The sequence below is a fragment of the Polyodon spathula genome, chromosome 1 (assembly GCF_017654505.1).
Source record: "Polyodon spathula isolate WHYD16114869_AA chromosome 1, ASM1765450v1, whole genome shotgun sequence".
Taxonomy (NCBI): Eukaryota; Metazoa; Chordata; class Actinopteri; order Acipenseriformes; family Polyodontidae; genus Polyodon; species Polyodon spathula.
Window position 1 is genome coordinate 73,218,619 of NC_054534.1, and position 26,416 is coordinate 73,245,034.

General features: G+C 38.9%; 1 protein-coding gene across 2 annotated transcripts in view; it reads right to left on the reverse strand.

The window, feature by feature from the left end:
- The window catches only part of svep1 (sushi, von Willebrand factor type A, EGF and pentraxin domain containing 1), a 95,537-nt gene extending 69,945 nt beyond the window's left edge, over nucleotides 1–25,592 (reverse strand). The window contains exons 1-3 of one of the 2 annotated variants that reach the window (XM_041261696.1): nucleotides 24,858–25,592; nucleotides 4,923–5,178; nucleotides 3,592–3,768 (exon numbers count right to left, since the gene is read on the reverse strand). In XM_041261696.1, coding sequence (XP_041117630.1) covers nucleotides 3,592–3,768; nucleotides 4,923–5,178; nucleotides 24,858–25,364 — 940 coding nt within the window. In that variant the 5' untranslated portion in view covers nucleotides 25,365–25,592. The remainder of the gene's footprint in view (nucleotides 1–3,591; nucleotides 3,769–4,922; nucleotides 5,179–24,857) is intronic. The other variant, XM_041261686.1, reaches the window with a different exon arrangement.
- Between the last annotated feature and the right edge of the window lie 824 nt (nucleotides 25,593–26,416).

Sequence of the window (26,416 nt, forward strand, 5' to 3'; positions counted from 1 at the left end):
ACCCAGTGCCCAGAAGAGGGGAGCACAGGAGTCTACAGCCCACAAAGGGGAAGGCAGAGCGTCCACAACCCATGTCTCCACCAGCAGAGGGAGAACACCTGCTGTTTCCACCTCCACCAGCAGAGGAAGAATGCCTGCTGTTTCCACCTCCACTAGCAAAGGAAAAATGCCTGCTGTTTCCTCCTCCACCAGCAGAAGAAGAATACCTGCTGGTTTTGTCCTGAGAGGGAGAGCCACACCAGTCCCCTGCAAGAGAGGGAGAGCCGCACCAGTCCCTGCAAGAGAGGAAGAGCCACACCAGTCCCCTGCAAGAGAGGGAGAGCAGCACCAGTCCCCTGAAAGAAGGGTAGACTACACGTCTTTCCCACCTCCATCACCAGGAGACTACACGCTGTTCACACCTCCGTCACCAGGAGACTACACACTGCTCCCACCTCCGTCGCCAGGAGACTACACGCAGCTCCCACCTCCACCGCTTCCACCACCAGGAGCAGAGCAGCAGGAACTGCCTCTGCCTCCGCCACCTCCACCAGCAGAGGGTGAGTGCCTGCTGTTTCCACCTCCACTAGCAAAGGAAAAATGCCTGCTGTTTCCTCCTCCACCACATCAGCAGAAGAAGAATACCTGCTGGTTTTGTCCTGAGAGGGAGAGCCACACCAGTCCCCTGCAAGAGAGGGAGAGCCGCACCAGTCCCTGCAAGAGAGGAAGAGCCACACCAGTCCCCTGCAAGAGAGGGAGAGCAGCACCAGTCCCCTGAAAGAAGGGTAGACTACACGCCTTTCCCACCTCCATCACCAGGAGACTACACGCTGTTCACACCTCCGTCACCAGGAGTCTACACGCTGCTCCCACCTCCGTCGCCAGGAGACTACACGCCGCTCCCACCTCCACCGCTTCCACCACCAGGAGCAGAGCAGCAGGAGCTGCCTCTGCCTCCGCCACCTCCACCAGCAGAGGGTGAGTGCCTGCTGGGTCCCCATCCACCAGCAGAAGGTGAATGCCTGCTGGGTCCCTGTCCACCAGCAGTGGGTGAATGCCTGATGGGTTTCTGTCCACCAGCAGAGGATGAATACCTGCTGGTATCACTTCTCCCACCAGCAGAGGATGAATGTCTGCTGGTATCACTTCCCCCACCAGCAGAGGATGAATGTCTGCTGGTATCACTTCCCCCACCAGCAGAGGATGAATGCCTGCTGGTATCAGCAGCAGAGGATGAATGCCTGCTGGTATCACTTCCCGCACCATCACGAGAGGAGCTGGAGCTGCCTCTGCCTCCATTACCATCAGGGGGAGAGGAGCAGGAGCTGCCTCTCCCTTCACCAGAAGGACCAGGAATAGATGTTGGCGGTCCTCAGCAGCCCTTGCATAGGCTGCTGAGGGAACCACGGGGAAGAATCGCCCGGCCGCAGCGGCCGAGAAGAGGGCCAAAACCCGCACCCCAGCTTGTCCTGACTCCCTGCCTCGCTTCGCCCAAGGATGCCTGCCTCGCTTCGCCCAAGGATGCCTGCATTGCTTCACTCAAGGATGCCTGCCTTGCATTACCTGGGGTTGCCAGCCATTCCGCATCGCCTGGGGTTGCTAGCCGCTTCACATCGCCTGGGGTTGCCAGCCTCTTCGCATTGCCTGGGGTTGCTTGTTGCTCCGCATCGCCCGGGGTTGCGAGCCACTCTGCATCGCCTGGGTTCCCTGTTGCTCCGCGTGCCTGGGGTTGCCAGCCGCTCTGCATTGCTTCACCAGGGGTTGCAGTCAGCTCTGCTTGGCCACAGGGGTCAGTGAATTGGTTTATTTAAGGATGGCTGTCTTCCTCAGTCATGCTTGTCAGATTTTGGTCACTCGTTACAACCAACGGCCTTCTCCGCAGGCGTCTCTGTATTTTCAATCACAGCCACCCGAAAGCTCATCCAAGAGCAGTACTTATGGGCAGAGCAATTCCCCAAGGCCTGCCTCTCAGCCACTCAGAGAGAGGGAAAGCCCACACACCCTCTTCCCTACCTCTCCATGTCATCGCCATGACTGACAAGGAGATCTTATAGGGCCGCAGCCCTCGTCCTGCAGTACCACGTGCCAGACCGTCAGTACAAATCTCCCATTACAACGTTATAAAATCTCCCATTACAACGTCACTTTTGCTTGATTTATGATAAAACTGGTACTTGTATTGATTTTATTGTTAATCTTTAAACAGTTTGAAGCATTTTTGAGTGTGTTGTGGGCCAACAATATGAACTTATTTTTCGTATTAACACAGTATTTCATGCAGTTGTTTTGCAATGAAGATTCATTGCTGGATCATTTTTCATCAAATGTTCATGCTTACCAATGTACACGTTTTGAGGGTGAGGAATAAATATAATATGTGTTTTACATGTTATAACGAAAATATCTTTAAGCTCATAACACAGGAAACAGAAGAATCAAGACATCTCTTTGGAGGTACATAGACAGCTACACAGTGAAACACAACAACCTGATTTTATTGAGAAATATTATTAGTCCCAGGACAGCAAATTAACTGCAGAGCCTCTATAAATGATTAATTGTCACTGAAGTCTCGGATTTCGAAATGAGGTTTGTGCAATTACCTCAAAAGGGAGTGTTTCAAAAGGTTAAGCTTCCACCAATCTTCATGACCTCATTCTTGAAAAGTTTTGAAGTTGAAGGCAGTCCAACTGTTGTAAAACCCTTCAATACCCAGGCTTTTAAATGAACACATAATTTAACTTAAAAAAAAAAAAAAAAAAAAAAAAAAGCTGATGCAAATATTTTAATGGCTTTTAAATCTTATGAAAAAATATATATTTTTGGTCACATTGACAAAAATGTGTTGTTGTTGTTTTTTTTTTTTTTTTTTTTTTACTGCTTGTAATAATGTCTTGTAATAATTAATAAATTGTTCTTTGCCAGTTACTTAATTGAAAATTCTTACTAAAGCATTTGCTATGCGAGGGAACACATTTTAAAACTTAAAAAGTCCCAGTTGGTATGCATTTTAGGAAAGGTTACCATAGCATTGGTCATTTGTCATTACACCTTGTACAGGACAGCTTTGGCCAAAAGTTTTGCATCACCTAGACTTTTATATTAACATAATTTTGATCTTTTGTCACAAAAATCTACCAGAAGCCACAATATTAGTACAGTATTTCATGTTACATTTCAAAATGTCACATTTCTCTGTTGTTGTCAGTTTTTCATTAAGTATATGGAAAACCACAAAGCTGTATGTAATTCACTATGCTAACTTACCATTATTCAGCAGGTTTCAGTCGACTTTATGAAACAAAATGTGTTCATTCTGTGAGGTGATGCAATGTGAAAAAGTAATGTACTTCTATCCGCCTCAGAAATAATCTAAATGCATGTTTTCATTATTAATTATACACATAGATTTGTGGGTACCTGGTCTTTTGTGAGGATATATCATAATGTACATATAATTGAGTTAATGTTGTGAGTTAACATCACTTATACTTTATAATTAAAATACCAGCATACTTTTTCAGTCTGAGGAGGATATGAGGAAAGTTGTTCAAACGTTCACTGTTACAAGTTGCCCCAGCTTCTACTTTAGGTTTCCATGTTGTTTCATACCTGTGCACTCATGTTGTAGACCTTTCCCATAATATCCTCTCTCACAGACACAGTCATACTGGCCTGTGTGGGTCCCACATTTACAGCTCGCCATCACATCACAGCAGTCCTGCCCTGCTTCACACAGATACGAGCAGCGGGAAATATCCTCTTGAATGTAATTTCCAGATGGTAGATCTGAAAATCAGAAAAAATATATGAATGCATTATTAAACTTGTTTTTCTTCTCACCAATAGCCAGGTTTTAAAAGGATATTAACACTGTATTACTCCCTCCCCACATATGGTAACAGTGACCCATGAAACTAGTCTGTAAAAGCCTCATGCTTTGCCTGTAGTTCTAATTGGGTTGCAGTGTGGTCCAGTGGTTTAAGTCCCAGACTTGTAACCAGAAGGTCATCGGTTCAACCCACCTCCTCCACTAACTGACTTACTGTGTGACCCTGAGCAAGTCACTTAACCTCCTTATGCTCAATCCTGTGGATTAGATGTTAAATCATTGTCCTATTGTAAGTGACTCTGCATATAATGCACAGTTCACAGCCTACCTCTGTAAAGCACTTTGCGATGGTGGTCCACTATGAAAGCTATATAAAAAATATATACATATATTGTCCAGTTTGATATTGATCAGATGGACAGATTTCAAATCACTTTGAACTCCCAGTGGCAGATGCTCAAAGCAATGTTACTTTAGTATACGTTGCCCATTTATTTCAAAGTTTTACAGCTCCATAAACAGTTTGGGCTTATAAACTTACATGCACAGTGAACACAGGTAATTGTTTCCCTCTTTAGCATGGCTCAGAGCTGTTTCATTCAGCAGAGCAGAATTTGTTTATTAAGAATACAGATTTATAACTGGTACTATTTTGGAATAGTTTTATAGTTATACCCTTCATTAGGTTTGACAGGAGTTGTCGTTGCAGATATTAAAAATCAAAAGTTAAAGAAGGCATAAAGAGAATTAATAGAACTGAGATATTTTGAGGTTTCCTTTTCAGCATTTTCTAGGGCTAAATTGATTTGCCAATAATGACTGGACCAGCTATCCTAAGGTTCTGTGAATGCAACTCCAAGTTATATTAAGCAACATCTGCTTTGTGTTGTCTTAGAGATGCTATTAATACTGGATATTCAATGAAAAATACATTTACAGACATACTGTACTTCCACTACTACTAGCATAACAGTTTGAGACTTAGTCAGTGATTATCAGAGTACTTGAGTAAAAACTAAAGAATCTGACATACAAGACATGTTTACTCACCCTTACCCACTGCACTTCAAATACAAAAGGACTCCTCTCTTCTGACTATACAAGTGATTACCTTCATGAAGTGCTCGACGAGCTAAAGCCTCAAACTCAGCGAAGTTGTGCACAAGGTAGCAGTGCTCCTCCTTAGAATGGGAGGCCATGTCATGGAGCTCTCTGATGTTTCCTTGCCATATACCAAATGTGAAGATCTCCACCCCTGCGTCGCGAAGGGACGCTGCGATGGGTCGAGGGTCACCACCATTGGAATACCCGTCCGTAATTAGGAATATTACCTTTGTTGCATTTCTGCGTGAATGCTGTAGTATTTGCTGAAAGAAAGAATTAAGGTAAAGTTAAGTCATTTTAGAATGTCTGAATATACAGTGGAGCTCATGGATTCCCAGATAGAATTATGCAGGAATTTTGTCACAGATGTTTGTCATCCACACAGAGAAATCAGGTCCAGAAGTCTAACCAGAACCATCTGGTTGTCTAATATGTTGACATAGGTATATCTGGCATTTATATATTGACTAAAGCGAATGAAGGGCCTCACTTGATTGTTGGTTTAACAATGTCAAGTCTCCTAGGTCTTTACAAATAGTCCTAGTTTTACAAATATCATAATTGACTAACAGATCAGTTTGGCTAGCATTATATGAGTTCATTTTTATTTGATGTTATTCATGTTTATGTGAATTAATGAATGAACAAATGAACAAATACAATTACAATGTTCATCCACCTGAAATAGCCCCTTAAGCTGTAACATCTTTTGTTGAAGGACATGCCATAAATATACAGAAAAATACAGGAAAATAACTATATAAGAACATTAAGTAGTACATGTACTGTACCTGCAGTAGCTACATGTATATTTTTTGCTTTTACTACATGCACGTAGCACATAATTAAAGTGTCAAGATAACTAAATTATAGAAATGTACAAACAACATGACAAAAAAAAACAATAGTTCTACTGTGTATCAAACAGTATATTGGATACCTGTTCCAAATATTATAAACATGTTTACTAATGCAAAACACTCTTAAGATGATTTAACAGCCTACACTTACATTTGTTACACAGCATACAGTATTGGGGTTTCTATATTGCTACAGGGCCAGGTCATCAATACCAGATAAGTCCATTCATTTTATGGTGTGGATCTACCCTTATTATACAAATGTTTTATCATCAAATTAATTTGGGCTTGCCAGTAGTCTAACTGGTGACTTTTCCAGATGGACTAGCAGTGGCAGTAAAGTAATAAACCTCTGCCTAGTCATTGGTAATCTTCACACACTCTTTACTTAACACTTGCTTCTGAATAGTTAAAGCACCTTCCAGATGTTTGCAGTTTAGTAAGAGCTGTGTGGATTATAAATTACTTCCAGAATATAGGTGAACTTTGAACGACCCCTTCTCAATTGCTGTACATACCTAACATTCACCTCAATTATATAGAAGTGGGCCAAAATGTATTTAACAGAGCTAGCTAAATCTGACACCAGTGTACAATTCTGTCATGGTTTTTGTTCCAACCTGTCCCCAAACATTTAGTTTTAATCTTCATTACATCCCAGGGAACATAAGGCAGCATTCAGAGCCAGGCTTTGACATTTTTTACATAGCTAGTCTGTAGTCATTACTTTAAGTTAAGCATCTATGAAGCCAAAACATATGCATCATGCATACTGAAGGGTTATAGTGAATCATCTTTCACAAAATGTCGTATGATATCTTACTAGTTGTCTAGTACATTGTTTACAATCTACTGTGTCAGGAACTGGTATCCCTCTGTGGCAGTGTGGCAGAGTAAAAGCCCTGCCGGTACACGTGTGTGTGTGTGTTTTGGGGTGGGGAATATTGTCCTCTGAAGCGTGTGTCGTCAGTCGACCACTTCTTTTACACATTGCAGGCCAACCATGCAGCCACCTCAGAGTTACAGCGTCGGAGGACAATGCAGCTCTGGGCAGCTTACAGGCAAGCCCGCAGGCACCCGGCCAGATCACAGGGGTCGCTGGTGCATGGTGAGCCGAGGACAACCTGGCCGACCCAGGCCCTCCCCCTTGGGTGGTGCTCGGCCAATTGTGCGCACAGATTTAACAACACACAGGTGCTGCCACTAGGGTAACAGCAATGGTAGCTCTAGTGTCAGACTGAATAAAGAAAATTAACAAAACAAAGCTAAAAATAAAAGTTTGCCACACAAGGTGAGCGCTAGCCTCACTAAAAGAGAGGACACTACTAAACTACCATACCTTCTCTTTACTGTAGCCTTCACAAGCACGGTCTTGCAGTTGAAGGGTTTAATAGTAGTTATCCTGTGGCGCAGACACTGTCCTCGATGTAAACAAAGCGCCTGTCTGTGTAGCATGGTGGTACAGTCGTCACAAGCGGTGGCGCAGATGCTTTTTGAACTGCATGCAACCTTCTCATGTACACCCCCCAACAAATCCAGACCTGTTCAGCTTAGCACTGGGCTCAACTGGCCTAGAAACGCGTCTCCTGTTACATGTCCCAGCTGCACACATTCACGTAAGAACCAACAACAGGGTACTCCCTGTCACAGAGCCACAAAAATGACTAAGTAACGTAGTCTAATAAAGAGCTACTTTTTATTCTCCAGACTGTTTTTAATTGAAGGATATTGGCTGTTTTAAATTGTATTTATATGTAATTGGTCACAGGGAGGTAGTCTATTGTACCATAAACATACAAGGGGCTGTTTCCCTGTTGTACAAATAGTATCATAAGAGTTTAAAACCTGCCTTAAAGCTAAAGCTAACATATTAAATGCATACAAAAATATTACAGTTTTGTCAAAGCCTTTAATTAACAGACCCTGTACAACTCAGCCACATTTTATAAATTGTGTTGTTACAACTAGCTAAGCAGAGCACTAGTCTGCACTCCATGAACAAGTTGTTTAACAAGCATAATGAACACAGCCCACAAACCCGCTCCGAATGGAAAATTCAGTGAGAGCACTACACACTCCTTATAATTAAATACAATTGAATGCTTGCAAGATGACACTAAAATACAAAAACAAACTTTAACTAAAACTCATGCAGTCCATAAAGTAAAGGAGGGAAGCAAAGCTAAACAAATTCAAAAGCTACGGTAAGCTAAATGAAGTACACCTGCTTCTGAACACACTGATGAAATATATATTCCTGATACATCAATGTATTTCCAGAAAAATAACTGAAACAACAACCGAAACATATCATTTGGCTCTGTGTTGGAGAATAGTGTGATAAAGTATATCAAAATTTGGTACTGTCTTATGCAGTGTAGTGATAAGAAAGTAAAAAAAAACTAATGGTGTCTTGTAATCTAATGTAAGATATGTCTGCGAGGTCAAAGAAAAAACAGAGTGCAAGAACAGATTAAAATAAAAAAAAATAATAATTTAAAATGTTTACAAACAATGATTGTGATTCTTCTGAACTAGTGTGCAATCAACTTTCAGAGTTCATTAGCTAAGAAACATGCGTTGCTTTGGTTATGAGTGGAAAGAGGCGATTAGCTTGACAGTGGGACTTTTGTGCATTTCACATTGGCTTGAGTGTCGATAACAGAGATACTGTGTATAACAATATTTTTAATAACTAGTGTGTAGGAAATAGCTGTTAAACCAGTCAAAGGCGAGAACTGGTGTAAAAGAAGGTCAATGACCAAGAGCGTGACATATATACAGCACTGACACTGAAAAAGGCTTCTAGTCGAAACATTTGTCATTGAGTTTCAGTTTCGTTTAGTATTTCCTAATAGCTATGGCTGATACTTACAGACATACAAACATATGTACAGGCACATCCATTCTCTAGCACCAGGGATTAGCATCCCCCGCAAGGGATAACACAGGAATTTCCAGAACTGAGCAACTCATAAAATAATGTTTAGGGTATGCAATGACCCTTTAGAATGGAGGGAAAACAGTTGAGCAATTAAGGGATTTGATTGATTGCCTTCTGACAAGTGAAGACAACAGTTCTATAATCTCACACTTTGAAAAAACCTTTGTCAAACCACTATGTTAAAGCATAAAACAGCAATTACTGAAAACTCTTTGGGTGCACTGCTGGCTTATTTCATCAAAAAAAAGCCCCCAAATTCTTAAAATGGATTTTGGCATTCACACAGATTTTCTACACAAAACATTGACTATAAAGATTAACCACCATGATCTCAACATTTAGAGGACCAATAATGTTATTCCCTGGGAAAATGTAAGTACTTAAAATAACACTACAATTACTTTGAAATTGTACTAAACAAAGTGTATTTAGTCCTAATGGGAATAACAACTGATTAAGTTTATTTCTATTGAACGTCTGACAATATAATTAGAAGGTATTAAACCGTTGTTCTTTTCTTATTGCCCTGAGGTAGTTAGCGGTTTTTTTTACATCTTTATTTGACAGTACTCTGCATTTATATTGGCAGTACATGCTGTTTTTTAGTTAGAAATGCATTTTTTAAACAAACATTTAACTCTTCTGAAACAAGGGTACTGGTGCTCTGAATTCATTTTTATTTGGTAACTTGGATACAATGTAAAATCTGAATACAATCTAAATCTGTGAGCTTTTTCAGGCTGATTAAAATGTAATTTAATGAAAAACTATTGTGAACAGTGGCTGAACATGATCAGAATTCCTAGTACAATGACTCTAGAATAATTTCCCCTCACATCAAGCCATGTACTAGTTTTTCATGTGTGGTTAGGTACAGATCGTTGTTTTCATTAGACATAGGCTACAGCCAGACCATAGAATAATGTTTACTGTGGATAAACAAGAAGACTGTAAACATAATTATGAAATATATATATATATATATATATATATATATATATGCGCCTAGGTATCATGGTATAGGTATTTCACAAGATATTTGACAATATTTTAATAGTCTGTAACGAATACACTGTTTTTTAAAAGTCTGCGGGAATGTGGCAGGCATAAGAAATCCTACGTGAAAAAGAGTGGGCATATTATGATCAAATGTCATTTTATGAACCATACATAAAATCTTCACTGCGTCGATGGACGATGACAGTGTGCTGATCGGGAAATAATCATGTGACAGCCTGCTGGGTTTTCAGTCGAGCAATAGAGTGTAAACCGACCGTTACAATGAGGGGTGGTTGGAGGGTCCAAATGCTTTCCAAACCTCTACACGGTGGGAGGTTTCTTACAAGGCACAAAGACCCCAGTTCCTTAATCTATCTTACTATGTTACTCATGCACTATAGTGAGTGTTTTCTCTTAAATTGTTTTAAGAATTTGATACTGTGTTTTGGTAATGCACTTTAGTAAAAGATTTGAATTGAACAATGTAAAAAGTACAGACACAAAAAGAAGACATGTGTTTTATTGGTGTAGCTGTCAAAAGCTGAACATTGAAATACTTTATTAGCCAGTGCTTTTTTTTTTTTTTTTTTACACCAACTAAAATGATAGTCTTGTCCCAACCATCATACATTTTTTTAATCTGCTTGGCTTTGAGGTATTGGGCCAGTAGTGTAATGTTCATTATACACTGTTTAGACAAGAAGCTGTCTGTACTATTTGAAGCCATGCAGGTGATAATAGATATCAGGTTGTGGAGTGGACTGATGCCAGACTTTTTGTTCTACTGATAAAAGAGATTGTGTTTATTTACATTGTAGTATTTCAAGGCATTTACCTTCAGGTGTACAAGAAAAATCCTGGTTGTTGACCTACCTAAAACATGCCATACAAACTGAGGGCATCTAAAGTTTACCTCGTATTGCTTATCTGTAGGCAGGTACAGTGTGTTACTTACTTATCACAGTGCATTAGGCACAGTTACCGGAGATTACATCTTCGACACCAGCTGGGTTAAAAATACATGACTCAGCTCAGAGACAGACAATAATGATTTAAAGCTTAGCTATTTTAGAAACATGATACTGTAGAGATTAACAACATTCATCTAGTATATCTCAGCAGGACCTGCAATTACTGGACAGCAACATACTGTGAACTGTGGTATCCAACAGTTGTAGTTTAACAAAGCAGGCTGCAGTTTTTTCCTTATCAAGCTAAAGGGTCCCCACGATCGTGTACAATTTCAATGGTGTCTGTTCATTACAGTTTGCCTAGGTTTAGCCTTTGGTGCATCTTTCTTTTTCAGAAAACTGACCCTTTGTTTAGAGTTTATTTTTTTACATACTGTGACGGGGTACACCCATTCCTCTGTATTTATGTGTATGGTTTTGTATTTTTTTCGTGTTATTGTTATTTAAATCTATGAATGTTTGGTGTGCACGTATGTTTTATGTCGGCAAGGAAGTAGTAATTAACTCCCCTGCTAAATCACTTGCATGCAGACTGTGCCAGGGCCTGGTTGAATAAATTTAACAAGCAATCAATCCCAGAAACAGCTGCATAAAGAAGCATGGATCACTAACTCAGGGTTGGGTGTTCAGGGGCTAAGAGCAGAGACTTCAGTAAATATAACAAATAATAATAATTGCTACTCATGCTGACTTTAAACCAGCACATTATTTGTTCACTGCTTTGTGTGTCTGTTTGTTTTGGCCATTGTGCCCATTATTTTGAAGTGTGTTGTTTTGTTAAAAAGGTTTATTTAATTAATAAACCCGCGCACCAGAGCTTCATACCTCGCAGTATTATTGTCTTTCTCTTCCTAGCCTGACGTCACCACAAGCCATCCCTGCCACACATTCCAAAATATATTTTGAACTGCTGGGGCACAACTTCTCTTCCTCAATCAATATAAAGAAAGTGATACTGTTCTATTGAAAGATATACAGATTCAGCTTTATAATAAAACAACAAATTATTACATAACATGCATAAAATGCTAAATAACATGCAAAAACGAATTTCATACTTTGACAAAAGTATTTGGGCACTCCTACATTAGTATTTTGTGTGCCCACTGTTTTCTTCCTTTACAGCTTGCAGTCTTTTTTGTATTTTGAAACCAGTTCCTGGCATCTTTCCGGAGATATTTTTACCTTTCTTCAACACATACAGCTTTGAGTTCTACAATCGAATTTGGTTTCTTTTTTGCAACAGCAGCCTTGAAATCAATCCAAAACATCTCGATGGGATTTAAGTCTGGGGAGTCCAATCCATAATTGAGCCTTCTAAAACTAGGTAACAAATGAGAGTGCAAAATGTTTTGATATTTTGCAGCATTCATTGATCCTTCTACAATACAAAGGTTACCAGTGCCTGAAAAAGAAAAACAAGCCCACACAACCTCCACCATGTTTAACACTGGGCATGATGAACTTTTCTTTAAACTATTCTCCTCTTCCTCCAAACATATTGTTGCTTTCTTGGTGAAAAAGGTTATATTTTGGATTCATCTGACCATACAATTTGGTTGAAGAAATCATCAGGCTTCTTCAAGTATTGTTTTTAATAAAGGTTTGCAACTTGGTTTTTGCCTATGGACATTCATCTTGTTAAGGTATCATTGAACTGTTCGCTCATGAATTTCTTGACAAATGTCTTTCATTTCTTTAGTCAAATCTTTTACATTAATCTGAGGATTTTGCAGGGTTGCTCGAACGATTCTTCTTCCAGATTTTTCAGAAATCTTTCTTGGTCTTCCACACCTGGTCCTAGTTGCAGTAGTTCCTGTTGTCTTGTGTTTGTCAATAATTGATTACATTTGTGTTGCTTTTTTAATCACAAATTTCCAATTTACATTTCAGCACTTGATGATTATGTATTTATATATTCTTCAATTATCATCAGGTGTTGGTTTTCAATCATGATAATTGTCAATAATTAGCAACGAATGGGTTTCATACGAAATATGTTGATATATATATCCCAAATACATTTGCCAAAGTATGAAATTAGCTTTTGCATGTTATGTAATAATTTGTTGTTTTATTATCAAGTTGGATCTCTAATTTATATCTTTCAATAGCACAATTTGAAATTATTGAAACCACTTTATGTGTGTTTTTTCTCATATTTTGTATTCAGAATAATCTAGACAGCATTCAGAACTGGATAGACACTTGGCAAATGACATTTAATAGAGAAAAGGGTAAGGTACTGCAAGCAATGCAATAAAAATTTGCATTATAAACACCTTATGGGAGACACTGAAATTGAAGAAGGAATCTATGAAAAAGACCTAGGAGTTTATGTTGACTCAGAAATGTCTTCATCTACGCAATGTGGGGAAACTATAAAAAAGCCCAACAAAATGCTTGGATATATAGTGAAAAGTGTTGAATTTAAATCAAGGGAAGTAATGTTAAAACTTTACAATGCTTTAGTAAGACCTCATCTAGAATATTGTGTTCAGTTCTTGTCAACTCGCTACAAAAAGGATATTGCTGCTCTAGAAAGAGTGCAAAGAAGAGCGACCAGAATTATTCAACGCTATCGCTCGCAGAGAGACTAAAATAATTTAATCTCTTCAGTCTTGAACAAAGAAGACTACGCAGCGATCTGATTCAAGCATTCAAAATTCTAAAATGTATTCACAATGTCAACTCAACTTTTTAGACCTGAAAAAAGAAACAAGGACCATGGGTCACAAATGGAGATTAGATAAAGGGGCATTCAGAACCGAAAATAGGAGGCACATTTTTACACAGAGAATTGTGGGAGTCTGGAACCAGCTCCCCAGTAATGTTGTTGAAGCTGACACCCTGGGATTGTTCAAGAAGTTGTTTGATGAGATTCTGGGATAAATAAGCTACTGACAACCAAATGAGCAAGATGGGCCGAATGGCCTCCTCTCGTTTGTAAACGTTCTTATGTTCTTATCTGACGTGTCGTGCATTACATAAATTTAAAGGATATTTAATGGCATTTTTTTTTTTTTTATGCTTCTTGCAACCTCCCTTAGATTGCATCATTCACCCCTTAGGGGAGCATCGATTTACATTGTCACTCCTGAATGTGTCAAAGACTTTTGCACAGCAATTGTGTGTGTCTATATATATATATACAGTGCCTTGCAAAAGTATTCAGACCCCTGACCAATTCTCTCATATTACCGAATTACAAATGGTACATTGAACTTTTGTTCTGTTTGATATTTTATTTTTAAACTCTGAATCTCAGAATCAATTATTGTAAGGTGACATTTGTTTTATGTTGGGAAATATTTAAAAAAAAAATTAAAAACTGAAATATCTTGCTTGCATAATTATTCAACCCCTGTGCTGTGGAAGCTCCCAGTTTGCACCGATGAAAGAAATTGCCCTAACGATGACACAGTTACCTTACCATTGGCCTCCACCTGTGAACCATTAAAGTTGTTGTCACATTTTCTGGATAAAAACCCCACTGTCGAAGGATCATTGGTAAGGCTGTGAATCTGAAGGAAAATGAAGACCAAAGAGCATTCTACAGAAGTTAGAGATAAAAATACAAATGCATAGATTATGGAAAATCTACAGAGTTCAGTGGCTGGGAGTGGAGTAATGGTGCACCAGTCAACCATATCAAGAGCTCTGCATAACACTGGCCTGTATGGGAGGGTGGCAAGAAAGAAGCCGTTACTCAAAAAGTACCATCTTAAAGAGCATCTGGAGTTTGCCAGAAAGCAAGGGAGTAACCCAGCTGCGATGTGGGAAAAGGTTTTGTGGTCAGATAAGACCAACATAGAGCTTTTTGGCCAAAACTCAAAGCACTATGTGTGGCGCAAACTTAACACTGCCCATGCCTCAAGACACACCATCCCTACAGTGAAGTATGGTGGTGGCAGCATCATGCTGTGGGGATGATTTTCATCAGCAGGGACTGGGCATCTTGTTACAATTGAAGGAAGAATGGATGGAGCAAAATACAGGAAAATACTGCAAGAGAATCTGCTTCAGTCCACTAAAAAACTGAAGCTTAGGAGGAAATTCACCTTTCAGCAGGACAATGATCCCAAGCACAAGGCCAAAGCAACATTGGAGTGGCTCAAAAACAGATCATTTGAATGTCCTACAGTGGCCCAGTCAAAGTCCTGATCTCAATCCCAATGAGAATCTGTGGCACTATTTGAAAATTGCGGTCTACAAGTGTTGTCCAACCAACCTGAACAACCTGGAGCAAATCTGTCAAGAAGAATGGGCCAAAATCATTCCGACACTGTGTGCAAAGCTGGTACATACTTACCCCAAAAGACTTAAAGCTGTTATTGCAGCGAAAGGTGGCTCTACCAAATATTAATGTGTGGGGGTTGAATACTTATGCAAGCAAGATATTTCAGTTTTTTATTTTTCTTAAAAATATTTCCCAACATAAAACCAATGTCACCTTACGATAACTAATTTTGAGTTTAAGTGTTTTAAAAAAAAATATCGAACAGAACGAAATTTCAAAAACCATACCTAGTTGAGGAAATTCAAAATGTCTTATGCGAATTGTCGGGGTCCCTGAATACTTTAACCAGTCGCACAGGCACGATATATATATATATATATCTATATATATATAGATATAATATATATATATATAATATAGATATATATTATTTCTTTATATATTATCTCTATATATAATAGATATAATTTTAAAAACAAAGTTTAATTTGTCTACTTTTTGTGTTCCGGCCCAGAAAGTGAAATATACTAATCAGTTACACATCAACAATTGATCAAGCCCACCGAGAAGGGAATAAATTATAGAAAAAAGGGGGAACAAACATTTCAAAGCTATGGTACACTTGTAGATTTAAATTATCCACCCAACCCATTTGGCTGTTGACAGTCATTCAGTCCTTCAATTCATTATTGGTAACCCACATCCCCCCCCCCCCCCCCCCCCCCCCCCCCCCCCCCCCCCCCCCCCCCCCCCCCCCCCCCTTTTACTGCAGTAAACCTCATGATGTCAATGCGGGTCTGCATATTATAAGACAGACTTAAAGAAAAACACAATTTCCTGTCTTTTTTTTTCTCAATATGGTTTATCAAAGACATGACTGTCTTCTTGTAAATTCTACATATTTTTGGAGGGAAAAGCAACACAATCTGTGAGGGATTTATTATTATGCACCACTATAGTGTTTCCTCATGTGAAAAAAATAAACCCCAAGAAGCCTGATGCCATATACAACATACTCAGCCTTTAATTGTGGGTTTTGAAAACTGCCAAGCAAGCTCATGCCTTCCATACATTCAGTAGACAAAGGGATTTAATAAAAAAGAACCAAGCTGTGCAAAAAGGGACACAAATAAGCAAACATAAGAACTCGCAGTGAAGACCATTAGCACAGCCCACTCCTCCCTGAGTTTTAATTCAAACAATTAAGCAACAGGGTGTCTACAGTCTGTGTGACACAGGTATGAGTTATTTGACCCTTTACAGATTGGATAGAAAATAGAAAAGTCATAAGCACAATTATTGTAAAATGAAAACCTTTTCATTACACAAAGAAAGGATCATCATTTATTCAAGCTTATAGGGCTTTTAGGTTGAATTGGATTTTGGGCACACTACATTGGTATAGAGAAAGCAGGCATGCCAAATCATTTCCTGTTATTCTCTTCAGTGTTTTTTTTTTTTTTTTTTTTTTTTTATCCAGAAAAAAGCACACGTGACCCCCACAAGGTACCCCACAGTCATTACTGTTTAAATGACTGGTAATTGGTAAGGGAGAATATTATAACAATCGTAAATACTGATATCAGTAATTGTTTCCAGAAGACTGTTACCTGACATGCCCATACTGAAAATACTGTATTAACTCTATAGGTGTTTTATGCAACATGTTATTAGTATGAGAGAGGTGCCTTTTGGTCTTTTTAATTGTTTTGGATTTTGAGCTTGAAAACAGACATGTATAACCACCTTATGTCACATGTAGCATCAAAACACTAGACATCTTTTACCTCACAGAGTAATTAGTTAGCAACTGGAATGTAATGTGCTGTACATTTTAAGGATGAAGAAGCTTGTTTTCTTAAAACTATCTTGCAGGGGAAAGTAAGCAAATAAGCTCTTGTTGACAGCAGCTTTAAATCTGCACAGATAAAATCAGTTATGTTTTTGATGTTGTTCATGCATGACGATAAAGACTTTTATGACTGGTACTGAACCAGTACGAAAAATGCAGTAATTATAGCAAAGCAGAAACCATGGAGCTGTTGTATTTTAATTTTTTGATGTAAAGACCTACATATAATTATTTTTTTTGGTACCACTAAAACAAACACTGAAGTGTTAACATATAATCAACCCGATGCTTAATTACAGGATCATTTAGTAATTTAAACATATTATTCTTTTTAAAAAAAAAAAAAAAAAAAAAAAAAAAAAAAACAACCAGACCACGCCAATTGAATCAAAAACATATTATAAAGCTCACCAATGGAGATGGATTCCTTGAATTGGATTTAGATTTGACAGAAACACAATTGTTAACCCAACCAAGGGATGGAAAAAACACAAGAAGTAACAGGAGTACAACTTAATAGACCAAGTATGGATAGCTGTTTGGGAAATGTGTTTTTATTGTTTATCTTAGTCTGTCAAAACACAGAAATCTAAATAAATGAGTAGACAAAAAACTGGGAACACAGAGCAAATTCCAACGAATGCAGATCTCACATTAGATTACTTTTGTTTTTTTTGTTTTTTTAAATAAAACTTCAAATAGCACCAAAAATAGATGAAAATTAAATCAATTGCACACCCATCACAGCTTTAAACCCCATTAGCTATTTTAACTACATTACCAGTTCAGCACAAATTATTTTATTGGGGAATTATAAGTAATCTGCTTTACAGGATGCATATTAACTACTACCTGACATTTTTTACACAGAGGTGGTAAAAGCAAAACTTTTGAATAGTATATTGTTTGCTGAAGTGAGTTTTAAGCAAAAGGGTTTTATAAAGAGTTATATCATTTTATGTGGCTCTATGTCAATTGTTTCTAAAGTCTGGATCCTTCCCATTATTTCAGTCTTTGTTCGAACACGAGTGACACGAGCAAAAGCAGAACTCATTCCTGAGTGAACGGTCCTTATTCAGATAAAAAAAAACTAAATAACTCAATCCAAATCTGTTTACTGAAATAACAAGTATTTAATTAGTTGATTCAGTAAATTTGTATTCAAGCAGTTCTTTACAGTATTCAAAATGTATGAAAACCCTACATAACTTTTAATTTCAACTCATTATGTTAGAGACATCGCCAATGACAGTCTTTGTAATTTCAAAAACTTGATTGGAAACTTATGGTGCAAGGGTGTTTGGATATCGTCTGGGTGGAATGCTGAGTAAATAGGCATCTATCAATCTAGGCCTATAACATATCTTTTTAGCTTGGCCTTTTAATAGCAAACAGTTTAGAGCTCTATTTCTGTTATATATTTTTTCAAAGTGCCCTACAATGCTTGTTCATGAAGGACTATATAAATTAAACTGGTATGGTATTTCCTGGAGAATACATAATTCTAGTAAAACTAGAGCCATGACACATCCCTTGTCCCTCTTCTTAATGAAGCTCCCACAAAATTTACTAAAGTGGAGGGAGTATGAGCTCTCTTGTTACTGACCAAGTTGAGTGGTGTAAAGTTGCTTCTCATGTCTGTTTTAACACAGCAGAAAGCACAACCCTAAATTTTAATAATAATTCTGATGTACCTTAAGCAGCTATTTATGGTGCTCTTACCCTATGGAACACCAACATCTGGTCTTGATATTTGCTTTGCTGGTTTGCTCCAAACAAATGTGTACATAGACAGAATGCATATTAAATCAAAATAAGTGTTTATTTAAAATCAATCTGGAAAATATCTTTATTAAAGAGCTTTCAAACATTAAACATTAAGTTGGTGCCAGCTCCAGCATCAGAGAGTGGAGCTGCCTGCCCGAGTGCCAGAGAGGAAGGAGCTGTCTTCCAAAGTGCCAGAAAGGAAGGAGCTGCCTGCCCGAGTGCAAGAGAGGGAGGTGCTGCCTACCCCAGAGCCAAAGGTGGAGGAGCCGCGGTTGTCTCCAGAATTGTAAGTGGAGGAGCTATTCCCAGCTCGAGTCAGCAGGGCAACTTCCAGGACAACCTCATCACCCACTACACCTGCAGCTGTGAGGAGCACGGCGAAAGCCAGACGCACGTTTACATCCGGGCCCAGCACCTGCTTTGCTGCCAGCAGCACTGCCGGAGTGCCTCACGCATTAGCCACTGCCGGAGTGCACAGCATCGCTGCCTGCGTTGACATTGCCAGAGTGCCCAGTGTTGCCCCTACCGGAGTGCCCTGCACCACTGCCAGCATTGCCATTGCCAGCACTGTCTCTGCCAGCATCACCACTGCTGGAGTGCCCCACTCCACTGCCAGTGTTGGGACAGCCCTTTATAGAAAAGCCCTTAGTGGGGAAAAGTCACTCGAGCTTAGGTGGTAAAAAGGGAGTTAAACCGACACCCCTTCACAAAAACCCAGGGGTCACAAAAGGGGTTAAACAGGCACCCCTTTACAGAAGGACTGGGCTAGTCACAGGGGTTAAAAAGGCACCCCCTTATAAAGCCTAGGTGTTACAAGAGGGGTTAGACAGACCCCCACAATTGAAGGATGAGGTGTGGGGACTACCTCAACCAAAACCCTGACCAACTCACCCACCAACTCAGCCAGGGGGTTGGTGTTTTAAGGGGGGAGGTGGCCAATTGCGGTCATGTGTGCGTTGCACAAGGGGGGGAGTGGTATGTGGCAATTAAGTAATTGGTGCTAACTGGGGAGTGGCCACATGTATTTTAGGAAGGAGAAATCCTTTGGTGCGTTTTGATCTGTGTGTTGCGGTTTGTTTATATCTGTTCAGTGAAGGTGAATGCCCAGCCTGATAGCAGTGTTTGTGTACATTTGTATATTTTCTTTAAATAACTAAAATAATCACAGCCAGTGTTGCTGGTGCCACTGATGAATAAATACGGTTCACAGATACATTATGTTACTGTACACTGCCTCTGTTTTAATGTATGACAGACAAAAAGTATATATCTATTCTGTAAATTATTATGGTAAACTTGTATAAGCTGGAGTGCGCCACACAGCTGTTAGTATTACAGCTGCCAGCTTTGCCTCTGCTAATTACAGATCCATAGGAGCTAGATCTCAAATTGAATTACATATATCTTTAAGTGTGAAGTTTTTAAGATATCTAAAATTAATTTTAAGATATCTGTAAATCAATTAGAACTATCTGTAAAACAAGTAGAACTATCTGTAAAACAATTAGAGATATCTAAAAATGAAATAAAGATATCACAAATTGATTACATGAGGGCTTTAAAGATATCTTTAAATCATTTAGAGATATTTCTAAATAACTTCCTGTTCATTTGGATATACCGCTAAATGGACAGGAAGTCCACTCAAAACTCACACTCAGAGCATTTTCACAAGCAGTCATTTAGAGATCTCTTGAAATGACTTCCTGTTCATTTTTGATATATCTCTAAAAGATTTAGAGATATCTTTAAATTAACAGGAAGCCATTTATATACAGAACAGGAAGTTATTTTGAGATATCTTCATATGATTTAGAGATATCTTTAAATAATATGGAAACCATGTGGATTTTGCTAGCATGGTAGCTAAACTGTCATTCAGAGATATCTTAAAATGAGGCTTCAGAGCTGTTAAAACAACTGTCAGAGTTCAAGCAGAACAATGAAGAAAGTGCAATGTTATATTACCTTGTAGAACTCTATCCATTTGAGTAATGCTGAATTGCCAAGATAATCACGCAGAGCTTTTAGCGGGGGAAATTGTAGCAATTTGTAGATAATTGGAACAGCATTTTCTTTTAACACCACATTTCTCTTGGTACTCTAATGCATGTTATCAGGTCAGCTGTTACAGCAGAATAACCAACATCTGTCTATTAAACTTTAGGGAAAGTAAGCCTGGGCACAGTAGAAACAAATATGCTCTGCATTCCTGCTATATGGAAATGTACAGTAATAACATATTTAAAGGAATTGTTATGTCAGCAATGTCCATATGTATATTTTCTTGAAAAAAAAAAAAAGATTTACTATCTCCTGACTTTAATCGTTTTGTTTTTATAAACTGTACCTTTGCAAGTATGTATCCCTCAGTCATAATTAACCAATTCTGATCTACCAGTGTTATAATCGTACCCAAGCTGGTAAAACCCATGCCAACTCAGCCTATTGCATGTCGTGCTAGATTTAAAGAGTCATTTTATTATTTTCTAGACTTCATTATATCACGCTGAGGGTACTTTGAAAGGAACATGTGCATTGTAAATCGCTGAAACAATACACTTTTCCAGAGCAGCTATAAATCATGTGTCCTCATTAGCCAATCTGAGTCGCTGCATTACATTTAAGAGAGGACTTACTTTCTGTGTACATATGCTTTTGACACTGTACAAATCTATACAGGTCCTCCCATTTTTAACGCCTAATTTCAAAAGCATTACTACCAGTAACACTATCAAAGACATTGAGACACTTCCAGCAAATCTGGATAGAGATATCAACTTTAGTTTATTCGAGAATGACTTTACAACAAAAAAAAAATGGTGGGGGGGATGATAATTAATACATTTCTGTAATAAACAAAGCTGGTCTACATACAAGAAATGTATAAACTTATAACATGAAAACAAAAAACAAAAACAAACAGGCTATAAGAACATACAGTTACCATACAAAAATGTAAACAAAGAACTACAGTGTACAAACTGACAAAAAATACAAATAAAAAAACCCAATGATGTGGAGAGCAATGAAACCTATGTGGTAACAGAAGGCCATGAGGAAGAGGATGGTGACTGTTTGGGGACACTGAAACAATATTTTATTGACTTTCTATGAGGGTACTCCCTATGACGCAAGGTGCCAGTCCTACCATCCTCGAGTACAGTATGTATTTATCAGACTGACTCTGGGGGTTCTTTATAAAGGGAGAATGCTGTGAATAGGAAGAACAGGCGGCAGACATATACTCTCATTTGTAATGTTTGTTTGTTATACTTGAATAGCTTATTGAACTGTTTTCACTAATGTCCAGACTTCAGTCTAGTCCACCCCTTCCTCACAGGATTAATTGTTCATATAACAACCCAGCCAAGAACATATCACTCCCAACTGACTAAGGTCTGATTGTAATGTTCTCAACCCAGTCTTCTGGGAATAACTCTTCAACTCCCAACTGCTTATCTCAGCTCTTGTTCTCTCTTGTCGCTTCTAATAGAAAGAGCTGCTAGTTCTAGTGCTAGTGACATGATCAAACACCCCCAAGGGGGGTGGTGTTGAAGGAAGGACATGAAGCAATTTGTGTGAGAGGTTACATTAGTTATCTTCACATTCCCTAAAGAGTGAGACGAAGAGGATTCAGTCTGTTTTCATTGCATTTTCTAGGGCTTTGATAAGTTGGTTGTAATCTGTAAAACAACATAGCCTTGGTGATCTGTAAACAAGATGTATTTACTTTCTCCCAGGAAAGACCATATCTTTTCAACATCTACATCCTGCTGTTCCCAGTTTTATACACAAGGAAGTAATTTAATATCTAACAGGAGTAAAGATTGATCGTTTGCTATATTTTGCTGTTCTAATCATGGTTCATTACTAGGCCCGCTCTCAGATAAGCACATTGTTTCTTGAATAAGGATCACTAAAATTTATGTTATCTGTATAAGTAAGTGTCACTAAAAGCAGCTATTCTTTATCAATGGAAGTCAAGTTGACACCTGCTTTGGTGGCCAGTCAATCATGTGTCAGTTACGAGATCCATTTCATAACGTATAATGTGCCAAGACAATTTGCTAGTTAGCGTATTGTGATTGGTATAATATTATTAAAATGCACTCATTTTCATATGTTCATTTGCTCAATCCTTAACTGAAAAACTCATTGTTTAGAAATTAGGAGGGTGATGTAAGTATAGGCACAGTGCAAAGAGCAGTAGTGGCTGTATGACATTTGTGGAGCATGAAAATACAAACCAAAACAAAATATGTCAGGAAGGGCAGTAAAGTCCTTTTGGCACACGGAAAAAAAGAGAAAAGTTTTCTGAGGAGGAGCTGAGAGTCCTTACGTCATGAAACAAAGTTGTTTGGAGAAGCCTCAGCCAACATCAGTTAGGCGAATATCCTTAGGAAATTATATGTCTTGGCCTGCCCTTTTCAGCATGACATCCAGAAATTTGCCTAGCATTCTGGAAAAAGTGGATTGGGCTATCCCTCCAGACATTCCAACTGTAGTCTGAAAGGAACCAGAGGCTAAGTAGTGCAGAGAACACAGCACTTTCACATGTGTAGGGATAGTGGTCGCTAGATTGACGCAGGAGTCTAGCTCAGCCCTTAATTCAGCTATTAGGCCTAGGATGACCAGCAGAGTGAGACAATAACACTTTAGCACCACATCCCCTGGCATCCCAAGCAACGCGACCATGGGATTGAATATTCAGGGTCTTCTTCGTCTTGCCCATCTCCTCTGAATGTGTTCCTGCCCCTCCTCAACAACAGCCAAGTGTCACCGCATCAGGACGTGAACCACAGCAGTCATCCTGAAGCCAATCACAGGTCTCTGCAGGTCTGTGCTTTTATACAGCTCTTAGTTACTTGCTTCTACAATGGTTTGCACCTTGTAAGAAGAGGTGTAAAGTTTTTGGAGGGTCAGAAATTGCCTAAGTGCAAGGCAAAATCCTTACATCACATTATAATGTTTGCACCCACTTAGTATCCAAATCCCACCCAATTCCATGCGCTTATCTTTTTTTGAATGCATTTCAATATAATTTGAATGGCTTAACGATGGCAAAGTGCAAACTTGTTAGAGGATGCAGAATGCCAGGTGAACGCCATTCTTTACATATGCTGCATTTTTAGCAACCGGTAAATCAAACTTTATGGCTGCTAAACATGATGTATTGCAGCATTGGGGGATTTTGCAACCACAAATCACTTTGCGCATATCCTTGCGTCACCCCCTAGATGTTTCTCTTCATTAAATTACAATGCATTTAATAACGTCCCCTGTAGATGTAATGTAAGTGAACATATGTAAGTGAATTGCTTATCTGTATCGTATAAGTGAAATTTGTATAAAAATTAAATAAAGTAGTCAAACGTTTTGACAAATGCCTTCATAAGCTTAATTTAAACTTATACATTTTAAACCTAAAATATTAAACCAATAGTTGGCTAAAAAGATAATGTATCGTCCGGAAATGATCTATTAGCTACACTTCAATTTAGCTTTCATAAGTTATTATCACCCTGTGATAGAAAATCTATACAGTACACAAATACATTCAACATTCACATGGGCCACTTTTTTCAAGGCACAGTAGAAACATGAAAAAGAGAGCATTTTCTTTGGAGCCAGACCTAATTCTGAAATTTAATTCTGTAAACAAATCATAATGACATTTTTGATATTTAAAAGGACATGAAGGCACACACTGGGAGAAGACAATTTTCTCCAAGGTAAACCAGTAAATGGAAAAGTAGATGAAACAGATATATATGTAAGATTTCCATCGTTTATTTATACTGCCTGTTCATGTGCAAAATTTTGGCTTTCACATCAGAAAGTGCCTGGCAGTAGTTATGGCACAGCCTGGAAGGTATACTTTTCAAGACGCAAAAAAATATAGACAGTACCAAGGATTCAGCCAGTATGCCTGCATATACAAGCATGCATAACATGTTTTCAACACATTTTGTATTAATTCATTCGCAACATCGTGTGTAAAGACTTTTCAGACTCAGTTGTCTGATGGGCGGTCTACGCGTCTGAAAAACTTAATCGTAATCTTAGCATGTCACCCTCTAGGGCCCATTGGTATCACACATTTCTTGCTCAACAGACTAGCACATCAACTGCACAAAAATACACATGTAAATGAATAGTGCAATTATTTGTTTTTAGTGCAATTATTTGTTTTGTTCACAGTTCTGCATTCTACATAGACATTCATCATTATGCCAATTCTGGAAATATATAATGTCCAATCTCTTGTTTGCTTTTATGGCATATGTTATAAAAAGAAAAACTTACTGCAGCTTGCTGGAAAGCCCCTTTGGTGTAGGTACCTCCTCCCTTGTAGTTGATGGCTGGGATCTCCTGGTTGAGAAGTGAGCATTTGTGCTGGTGCAACTGAGGTGAGGAGATATAGTCTACTCTGGGCACCACGTTGTTTTTGGACGAAAATGTCACGATGGCCACCCTGGTAGCAGAGGGCACCACAGGGAAGTCTGACAGCAGCTTCTTCACAAACTTCAGCTCATTGATGAAGTTGGCGCTGCCCACACTGGAAGACTCATCCACCAGGAACACAAGGTCTAGGTTGTGGCTCTTCTCTCTCAGCTTCCGGACGTTGCGTTTGAAAAACTGCCCCAGCCGTTCCACTTTGCTCTCTGTGCTCTCCTGCTGCTTCATTGTCTCGGTCAACTGGAATGTCCGAGACAGATTCAGGTGTGGATACTTAAACAAGGAAAGCTGCTGAATAGGAGACCAGCAGCCAACCACCGGGAGACAAAAGCAGAATGCCAGAAGCCACTGCATTGCAGTGTTAATTCAACCAAAAGGAAGGGGGTGAAAACAAACAAACAAACGTGCAGCTTTGTTCCTTTATTCCTTGCGCAGTTTCTTTTCACTTGACAAAAAAAGTTTCTTGTGAGGCGCAAACTGTTCTGTTAGATGACAGAGAGTTCCATCTCACCTCAGGCAGTGCTTGTGTATCTGACAGAAAATGCTTTCCCCCCTCTCTTTCAAAACCATTTTAAAAGTCTTAAGAAAAAAGGGGGCAGTCACTGTGATTTTTTTCTTCCTCCTTTTTTCATGCTTGAGTTGCTCAGATTCCATGTCACCAGAGCCCCATGTCTGTCAGGCTGTCAACATTCCCAAAGAAAACATCAGCACCGCAAGCCTGATTGATCCCATATGTCTGGCATGGGTCTGCACAGACATCCACACAGCAATCCAGATACCAGAAGTGCCATTGTAATTAGAAACACTTTGTACCGCAAGCACAGGGATAAACTTCAGCTGAGGCTTTAGTTCACAACCTTACTGTTTATAAGAACTCAATTGCAGGGATATGCAATTGACTTAAATGCATTCTGATTTCAGGGGCAATAATGTATAAGCAAAACTAAGTCTTTCTATATGATTAGATGGAAGTAAAAAGAAATGAAAAATAAATGATAAATAGTTGTATTTATAAATAACCAAAGTAGCCAAAAAAAATGTCTTGTGAAAATATTTATTCTGACCTGAATATAGAATATTATTTATTCTGACACAAATAGTATATCAATCCTGAATGATTTGACAGTGGATTAAAGTTTGTGGCAGGTTTATTGATGACCAATTTTGGAGTAATTATATTTGGACTTTATCAGCACATTACACTATTTGATGATGAGGGCATTTTTCTTCCTTAAAAATAATAAAGTCTTCCATTAGGTTAGAAAATATTACTTGTACTCGGGTTTCGTCAAAACATACTTCCCCACTGTAGGAGAATTTGAACATTAATCAAAGTCACCAGACCTTCAGCTGTGAATTCTCTTCCTGATTGCCAATACAGAGGCTCAGTAATGGACTGTGAACAC